This window comes from Chelmon rostratus, chromosome 3 (genome assembly GCF_017976325.1).
Source record: "Chelmon rostratus isolate fCheRos1 chromosome 3, fCheRos1.pri, whole genome shotgun sequence".
NCBI classification, from domain to species: domain Eukaryota; kingdom Metazoa; phylum Chordata; class Actinopteri; order Chaetodontiformes; family Chaetodontidae; genus Chelmon; species Chelmon rostratus.
Window position 1 is genome coordinate 1,351,499 of NC_055660.1, and position 9,678 is coordinate 1,361,176.

The following is a 9,678-nucleotide window of genomic DNA, read 5'->3' on the forward strand; positions in this document are numbered from 1 at the left end:
ACATTCACACACAGGAGTTGGTTTCTGCCTTTGGCCACAATCCTTAAAAACCTCTAGAATTTATTCTGAAACATGTTAGAATGAACAAACAATAAACTAACTGATTACTCCTGGTTTTTTGGACTTTTTTAGTCTTTAATCTTCATCTACGTTCTGTTCTGAGCAGAATCTCTTTAATTCTTACACTTTATAGGAAGGATTCTAGGAAATTCACTGAGCTTCTTCTTCAGGTGACTCAACCTGTTTTGGTCTCATCATCAGTTTGTAAGAGAGTGAACTTTCAAACTTTAAACCTGCTGTATCCAAATTTAAGGGTCCTGTCAAACAATCAGACTTTTAAAGGCTGTTAAATATCTTTTGCTCTTGTTTTTCATGGTTTGTTAAACAGGACGTCTTCTTTTTACGAGCACATTTCCCCCAAAGCGCAAGATGATGAAGATTTTTTTTTCTTGCATGTTTTTGTACATTTGTCCGTGAAATGCTGAAGTCACTGCATGGCAACAAAACGCAAACATTTTCTCTTTCAGTGCTTTTCCACTCAATAGGCACATGGCCGCCGTGTGGACCTGAAGCAGAGCTCACAGGCTGCCCTCAGGTCTGAGAACCCATCTGCCCCCACAGAGGTGACGGCTGCTGGACCCAGAGGAGAAGTCACCGACCGCGCTGGCTTCAACAAACCTCTTTGTCATGATTATCTATAACGTGGACCTTCTGGTCTTATGTTTGTCTCTCATTGTTGTATTTTCTCAAAGGTGAAGAGGAGAAATGAAGGAGAGAGCGATGGATTCTGAAGCATCCTTCTACAAAATGAGGAGCACAGAGGATGAGGAGCACAGAGGATGAGGCCACGCCGGGAGGAAGACAGTGGTTGAGTCATTTCTCACTGAGCGTCCTCCTGTGCAGACACTGGACAAAGCTGAAGATCTGCACCAACAGAAAGAGGACTGAGCTGAAGCAGATGACTAGACTCTTCGTCACGGTTAGAGGGCGCTTCTGGCTGTTTGAAGTCGGCTGGAGGTTCGCACGTCGAGATGTGGGAAAGGAGGAAGCAGCTCTCATCCAGGTCTGCAAGGACACAAGAACACGTCCTGAATGACATGAAAAGAAAACAGGAAGTGTGAGTAGATGTGTGTGAGGGTGTGTGAGGGAGTATGAGAAGGTGTGTGTGAAGGTGTGCAAGAAGATGTGTGTGAGGGTGTGTGTCAAGGTGTGTGTTTGTGTTCATGCCAACTGGTTAAAAGGGGGCGTGGTAATGAGAGTAGCCTATCACAAAAAGGCACAGAACTTCTTCTCTTTGTTGAGCGACACAAACACACACACACACAAACACACACACACACACACACACACACACACACACGTGGATACATCCATGTGCGAGGTCGAGTTCATGCTTTATTTTTAAGTGAAGTATTGATGCGACTGTACAATCTTTAAATATTCTGTTACAACTTCAAATCCTGCATTTAAAAATCTTCTATGAGTAAAAGTACACAAGTAAACATTGCAGCTTAATTTCACATTCCAGTGTATTATTACATATTACATTATTGCATTATCATTACTGTGTTAGTGTGTTTCTTTTGAGGTGAAGCTACCATGAGCTGCTTTATGTATACAGGGAAGCTTCATGTATAAACATTTTAGGAAGTGATGATTTTGTACATATCGAAATCTTCAACATAGCCAGTAATAAATATACAAATAAATGTAGTGACGTAAAATGTAGTAGTACAAAGTAGCATAAAGTGGATATACTCAAGTACAGTAAAAGTACCTCCAAACTATAGTGACCGTGTTGGCGATGGGGACAGACCGAGGACCCAGAGCTCTGGTCTGAGTCTGCCGCTGTGAAACCGAGGTCACGATGTTTCCACTTTGTGCAGTTCATCACCCTGCAGCTTCCTGCTGTTTACACAGAAGACAACGTCTTCTCGAGAATAAACACGAACAGCAGCCATTGTTATTATCTTTAATGCCCACGTTACGGTTCAAGATGCTTTTAGTGACTGTCAGCGACACTCAAGTCACAAAGAGCTCCATCTGAACATCAAACCCAGAACGAAACAGTTCACATTCAATTTGTAGTAAAAGCTGAAAAAAGTCCACTTTAACTCCGCTGTCACACACACACACACATATATGTATGTGTGTATAACTACTTTCTCATCACCATTGTTACATCATCATGTCATTTTGTCACAGATATTACACAACCAAATTAATCCAAGTCTAAACTTTGCTCGTGTCCATATGACGAATGTGCGTAGTGCCTGCCATATATCCAGTCCCTGTACACACTCCCCCAATGATCCTAATGCTCTGTTTATGATCCACAGAGAGATAGCCAGTCTCGTCACAAATCAAGCCCAGCACAGTAAATCCACAGGAACAGCCGTGACGTCAGACACTTACACACTGTGGCTGCACTCGGTTTAACAAGAAGACACTTCTTCAGGCAGACTGCGACATTCAGGCACAGAAGGACCTTTAATAGACACCAGCAGGAAATCTGCTTTGGAAATGTTGCATTAATGCATTTCGGTGGACTGTCCATCAAACTCATGCTTCCTTTCCCACATTTTCAAAATAAGTTATTCCCATATTGTTATTGGAGTGAAGGTAGAACACAATGCAGCCGTTTTCATCTGCGTGTTGATCAGAGCCAACACCAGAAGCCGGACACATACGCCGTCCCTGTTCTGTCTGCCACATTTAGACGATTGATTTTGAACACTTGTGTGAGATGAACCGTTTCAGCTCCTTTTCCCAGTAATCCTAACAAGCCCGTGATGATTTTATCCAGAAACAATGTTAGATCAAAACACGAGTGACCTAAAAGTGACCTCATTTTCAGCTCTCCTTCCAGGCATGCAGGGCTTTATTTGACTTTGCGCTAATGAAGAAGAATCGTCAATAACTTTGAACATATTATAGTGTTGTAAGGCGTTAAACTGCTTTCATTTACAGATATTCATGTATTTTAGCTGTGATTTATATGCTGCTCAAAAAAAATTGTCCTTTGTTTGGTGCAAAGCAGTCGATTATTCACTGGTGTCTGATTTGTCTATAAATGCAGCCTTTGATGCAGATTTTATTCTTTCTGTTGTTGAGTTCGAAGAGATATGGTGGTGATGTTTGCTGGAAGTGCTGATTGTTAGAAAGCTTCCACTTCTACATGCAGAACAACACACACAGTGTCTCTAACTACGTGTCCACTCACCCTGCCTGGCCAAGCATGCATGGCTGCCATGTGAGAGCTTGAGGCAAACAGACGCAGAGAAGAGAGCAGAGAAACGGGTTTCACTGCTTTATCATGTATTAATTATGATTCTTTGCACTCTCTCATCATTCTTTATCCCTGTAAAAAATGCATATAATATACAAATAAATAGCTGAATGAAAAGACAGAAATATAACAATGTTGAAGCATGTTTTCAATGTGTTGCATAAGACGGGTGACATGGGCACTGATGCTGGAATAATTAGATATAGTATGCATCACTCAACACTAGTAAAGCAGAACCAGCATCAGGGACACACCTAACACTGTACAAACAGCACCACTACAGGAGAGTGTAGAGTACGCTCATTAGCAGTGAGCAGCATGACTGACAGCACATTATAGTTTTTGCTATGATGATTATTTTGCTCTAAATGTAGGACAGACCCATTCCCACTTTCAAGTCCTCGGTAGTCGGACTTTGTTTCTTTCTTTCCTGGGTCTCTTCACATCATGGTGTTAAATGATCTAAAAGAAGAGCAAGAGGTTACCAAAAAAGATGGCTTGCTCATATGATGTGTGATGCTCCTTATTTAAACATGGAAACACTGTATACTTTATTATAATTATTTTTTATATAATTTCTATGCATGTATATGTAGATCTTTCCCTACTTTCACCAGGTTATCTGTGTTGTACATCCAAAGACTGACACTTTGATGAACCAATGAAGATTTAATAGATTAATTAGGCAAAAAAACTACACGTTTTTGCAAAAGCACACAACAGGAAAAACCAATACCTTTCTCTATTAAGAAAGGTATGACAAAAGTAAGGTTATAACGGCTGGCAAGTGGTTCTGTAGAGAGAAAGAAAGATATTTCTCATACACAAAATTATGTTTTGTTTAGTTTTTTAATATTTTTGCTTTGCACATGTGAAATAGTGACACTTTCACCTCCTCGGACCTTTAAAAATACCTCCTCTGAGGCCATCTAATGTAATTTTACACAAACCAAAGAGATATGGGACCAATCGTCACAATGTGTTCCAGCCAAATGTTTCAATTACGAGTTACTTTGAATGCGCCATAAGTGGGCGGGGTCAGTGTGGGCCACTAGAATGCCGCAGCCAGAGACACGTTCTTACTTCCTCTAACACACATCATGTCAGCCTCCGCTCAGACAACAGCACAGAGTTAAGTGATTTAACATTACACGATGGTGAGTTTACAGCAGATAAACTAGCGTTCGTGTCTCTTTGTGTTTAGCTTTATGTGACACTCAGTTCGCTGTTGGCTAGTAGGTTAGCATGCTGGCAGCGGCTCCTCAGCTGCTTCCTAGCTGTCAAAAAGAGCAGGAAATGTCTGTACGTTAACGCTCTAAAGTCTGTGTACTAGTTTTCTTCCAGGCTAATCACTTGTCCTGTGTTATCTCAGGTTGTTGCTGACCCTCAGTCCTCGGACACAGGGACCGTCCTTCGTGTCAGGGGGCCGCTGGAGCTCAAGTGTCGACTGGACAGCACAGATGGTGCGTTCACGGACGTTTCTCTCCGATGTGTCTGACGTAGCTGTTCCCAAAGATACCCCAAGGTTTAATGGGTCCCAGGAGCAGTTTAATTATATTAGCCTTATTTTGATATATTAGCCTTATTTTGATTACAGGGCTCAGACTCCTTGTTGCTGTTTCCTTCTCTGCTGTGACATCATTGAGTTATTACTAATTGAGAGGTGCGCCTGACACTACCTGCAGGACCGTTAGCCCAGATTTTCAAAATAAAGCAGCCCAGTTCAACCACACCCACCGTGAGCAACTTCAGAATTGTAGTATCTTGCCTCAACGTAACAATAAAATATTATTGGTGAAGTAGGTTATGTCCCATTATTTTAATTTACTTATTTGGCCTTAAACAGTAAACCTCCTGCAGCCCTGCTTCCCCCTGCTGGTTTAATGTGAGTTTAATGTATTTTGGGAATGGCATTTTTAGCTGCTCTACCTGCAGCCAGGTGCAGAGCAGGGCCGTGAAACAAAGGAACAGGAGGATTCTGGTTGTGCTTGTTAGTTAAAGATGAATTCATGTTGATTAAGTGCAGGGCTGTATACAATGATGTGCACTGGTGTCTAATAAATGACATACATGCAACATACATGTGAAAAAGCTCTAACACTGTCTGTCTTCTTTCAGCCCGACTTGTGCACAAAGAAATCTCGAGCACATTTGAGACACTTCGCTCTCAGGTGAGATCTGAATCCTGTGTTCTGACAGTCTGTGACAGTCCTGTTATTATTTGGCCAAACAGAGGTGTTCATGCCACACCTGAAGAAATGACTCCAAACACGCCGTGTGAAGACGTACATCAGTGGATACAGTAAGTCTGCTTTTTAAAGTCTGTTCTTTGTTATTGGGAATCCTGTTTTCTTTTGTTTGTTTGGCTGAATTGTGGTTTCCATTCATTTCAGGACAGATGAACAAGAGATTGGTGGCAAGAGGTCTGCAAAAAAGAAAAGCAAGAAGAGCCCAGCAGCGGTGTGTATGGACATGGTTTGATAGCGTGTTTGTTCATTTTTTGCATAATTCTGAGCTAACAGGGGAATAACAAACGTTTTTTTTATTTTCACCAGGTGAACCACCTGGTTTCTGCCACAGCATCTTAGCAGTATTTCCCATTGTAGATGTAATTGACTAATTGCTTGGTTTGTAAAACTTCTCGCAGTTTCCGAGAGTCCAGTGTGACACCTTGGTTTTATCTCACTAACAGTCCTGAAGACATCTTCAGTTTTGTCTGTATGGAAAATGATATCACAGCAGAGGACTTGTTGACTGAATCTCTAACTCCAGGCACTGTTACTGTTTCTCAGTTCATGTTGCACAGACAGAACTAACAGGTTTGTGTGTTAAAGTGGGGGTTCAGTGCCTGGTGGTGTTCATTGTCACCTACACTGCAGGTTAAATGTTTAGTCTAAACAACAAAAAAAGCACGAACAGAATTTCGAGGTGACGTCTTCAAACGTCTTGTTTCCCATCAGAGAAGAAAAACAGCAAATACTCACATTTGAGAAGCTAGAATCAGTGATGTTTTTTGCATTTTTGGTCAAAAAAGTGACAAACGATAAGTTGATTATGAAGACCGTTCCCAATTAATGTCCTGACGATCGACTAATCGATTAATCCACTAATTGTCTCAGCTGTGAACCTGAGGACATTCACTTATTCCTTATTGTCTCTCTGGTGTCTGTGTGTGCTTGAATGTAAACTCACACTTCAGAGCATCATCAACCTTCGTCTGATGATGGAGGCGACAAAGCCCGGCCCTGCCTCGGCCCCGATCCTCAGCAGAACAGTCCAGAAATCCCACTTCCTGTCTGCAACCCTTCCCATGGACTGTGTCGTCCGAACTACCTGCAATGACACAATCAAAGAGTACGTCTCACCTTAAACACACTCGGCTTTATGTTACTGACCAAACCCGCTGCTGTGGATGGTTCTGCACCGCCCCTCCCTGTGAAAGGTTTCTGCTCTGTCGCTGCAGTGCCTGTGAACGCCTGATGGAGGCGCTGACTCACCAGCTGCACGATATGGAGAAAGTGACCCTGCAGCACATGAAGGGCACCACGCTGCTGGTTCCTGAACTGCTCCACTTCCTCCTGCCAGAGCCAGCAGGACTCGTGACGGTGGTTTACCCAGCCGGACTGCCTGACAGCCAGCTAGAGGCACAGCGAAAGGTAAGAATCCCCAACAAACAGGCATCACGTGGCTCCCTGACGTTACAGGTACTCTGCTGTAATGTTAGCTGACAGCATGAAGCATGGAGGTGAATACTTGTTGATCCAACAGGCAGCAGACCTGCATGAAACACTAGTTAAAAGCAGAGCACTGAATCTGCACCTGGTTTATGTTAATATCTCCTCCAGACGTTCACCTGAAGGGGGTCGTGCCTGTGGGATCTCTCTTACTGCTGGACCCATCAGCCTAAAGTTTTTTGTGCGTTTTCATGCCTTCATGCTCAAGGTCCCCAACATAAGTTTTCATTTCCACACAAAATCTCTGTCTACGTAGGCATTGCATCAACAGTTCGAGCTGCCAGAGGACTGGCCCTATTTTAGAAGAGCCAATGCTTACCACTTTCCCAATGAGCCCTACAAAGATGGTTACCTCCGAAACCCCCACCTGGTCCTCACACATCCCATCCTGGACAATGGAAAGGTGATCACCAAAGTCCCACTCTGTCGCAGATGGATGCTGAGATGAACTCTGCAGGAATTAATTACCCTGGTTTGTCTTTTCTCAAGGTGTACCTGGTCCAGGGGATCTACAGCTACCACCACTACATGCAGGACCACATGGAGGACAATGGCTGGGGCTGTGCTTATCGCTCCCTGCAGACCATCTGTTCCTGGTTCCAGCAGCAAGGCTACACAGAGCGGCCCGTGCCCACCCACAGGGAGATCCAGCAGGTACAGCCGCGGCCCTCTAAATGCACGATGCACTACGTAACCATCACGGTATGCTGAAAGAGTCCAAGTGGCTGCTTTTAAAGGGCTCTGTCCTCTCCAGGCTTTGGTGGACGTTGGAGACAAACAAGCGTCCTTCGTCGGATCACGGCAGTGGATCGGATCCATCGAGGTTCAGGCTGTTCTGAACCAGCTGCTCGAGGTCACATCCAAGATCATGTTTGTGAGGTGTGTTGTGTGACGCCTGTGTGTAGCGCCTTGTGTGGCGATGAACGCGTCGTCTGGGTTCATCTGATGTTTGTGCTCTTCAGTCAAGGTTCCGAGTTGGCCTCCAAAGGCCGAGAGCTGGCCAACCACTTCCTGACTGAAGGGACTCCCGTCATGATCGGTGAGCTCAGAACTATTTCAGAAGTGTTGCCACACTCTGTCACGAGCATTTAAACACCAACACTCGCCCAGCCTGTCATTCATGTTCACACACTCAGTGAAATGAAGCATAAACACAAACCGATGCTTACTGATGTACTGAAGTACGAATTCAGGTACTTGTACTTTACTTGAGTAATTCCATTTTGTGCAGCTTTTGTGCAGTACTTCTACTCCACTACTCAGAGGTAAATATTATACTAAAATCATGTTGTATTGTACTAAAACCATGTATCTCCAGATGTGTTGAATGTTTGAGATAAACTGAAGGATGAAGTTTTCCTTCATGTCTTGAGAAGTGTTTGGATCATTCCACAGGTAAACAGGTTGACAACAGGTAACAGGTGATAGTATCATGATTGAAAGGCTCTGTGGTTCACAGCGAGGACGGAGCGAGGGTCAACACTTTGTCAGCACATGATTGGATGATAAGTAAAAGATCTGAGTATTTCCTCCACTACTGCGTAACCCTGCCATCATCCTGATTTCAGGCATCTTTTCAGGTGAGTTGTTGCTGTGTTGCAGGAGGCGGAGTTTTAGCTCACACTATTTTGGGTGTGTCATGGAGTGAGACCACCGGGCAGATCCGCTACCTCATCCTGGATCCACATTACACCGGAGCAGAGGACTTACAGGTTATCACAGACAAGGTGAGTCTCTGTAAGGTACAGGTCTTCACGTCTTCGTGTGCTGTACCGTGCTGACTGCGGCTTGTTCTCTATGTTGTCTTTTTCAGGGCTGGTGTGGCTGGAAAGGACCAGATTTTTGGGATCAAACAGCTTATTATAATCTGTGTCTGCCTCAGAGGCCGAAGACCGTCTGAGCTCGCAGGTTTCTTAAGTCTCATATAAAGTGTTGTCTCAACAACAAAGACACAACTGGAGGCGGAAGTGATGTTGTGTTCCTCATATCATGTACTGTCCTTTCTGTACGTGCCATTATCTAATATTCATCGAGGTCCTCAGAGTTTTGTCATTACTTTATGTCACCAGTAGACAAACTAACCCACCGTGAGTGATGGAAAGCTTGGCCTTGACTCCATGCTGCTCCTCCTGCTCCTCCTGCTGGACCATATGGCTGATTTTACTCAACATTAAACTGTACAATATATTTTACCGTGTCCTCAACTTTCTTTTGTTCCTTATTCAGATGTTTCAAAGTTACAGCGTAGAGCAGAAACGGTTTGTTCAATAATGGATTAATCAATCGACAGAAAAGCAGCTCGTTGATTATCTTTTCTTTGCTCTGGCCAGTTGTCAAGCAAAAATGTCATATTTTCTTATTTTAGCTGCTCAGATTATGAGGTCTTCATACTTTTCTTCATCATTTTTGATGTTAAAGACTGTTGGACTGTTGCTCAGATAAAACAAGAGATGTGAAGACTTTTTAATGGCCCTTTTTCAATATTTTCTAACATTTTATAGACAATAGAATAACTTAGTCGAAGCCTTGTCACAGCCAACCAGACAACACAGACCCCAAACATGGACAAATGGAATAAAAGTGTGTTTGTCATGAGCATCCACGCTGAACGATGTGATGAATGATGAAGTCAAGTGGAAACTTTTCTCACCAGCA

The 9,678-nt window shown here is 43.4% G+C and overlaps 1 protein-coding gene across 1 annotated transcript; it reads left to right on the forward strand.

Moving 5' to 3' along the window:
• Positions 1-4,319: 4,319 nt before the first annotated feature.
• ufsp2 (ufm1-specific peptidase 2) lies at positions 4,320-9,632 on the forward strand. The gene is made up of 12 exons (XM_041933703.1): positions 4,320-4,446; positions 4,662-4,752; positions 5,408-5,591; positions 5,683-5,749; positions 6,489-6,643; positions 6,753-6,945; positions 7,280-7,426; positions 7,513-7,677; positions 7,778-7,902; positions 7,986-8,062; positions 8,626-8,750; positions 8,837-9,632. Exons 1-12 carry the CDS (start codon positions 4,444-4,446, stop codon positions 8,921-8,923), a joined length of 1,419 nt encoding a protein of 472 aa, XP_041789637.1. The 5' UTR covers positions 4,320-4,443; the 3' UTR covers positions 8,924-9,632.
• The last annotated feature ends 46 nt before the right edge of the window (positions 9,633-9,678 follow it).

What these genes read in the sequence shown, in the direction of transcription:
- ufsp2 (XM_041933703.1), top strand. An exon ending in TCGACTGGACAGCACAGATG is followed by an intron (nt 4,753 to 5,407) that starts GTGCGTTCACGG and finishes GTCTTCTTTCAG; the next exon opens with CCCGACTTGTGCACAAAGAA. An exon ending in GCAAGAAGAGCCCAGCAGCG is followed by an intron (nt 5,750 to 6,488) that starts GTGTGTATGGAC and finishes CTCACACTTCAG; the next exon opens with AGCATCATCAACCTTCGTCT.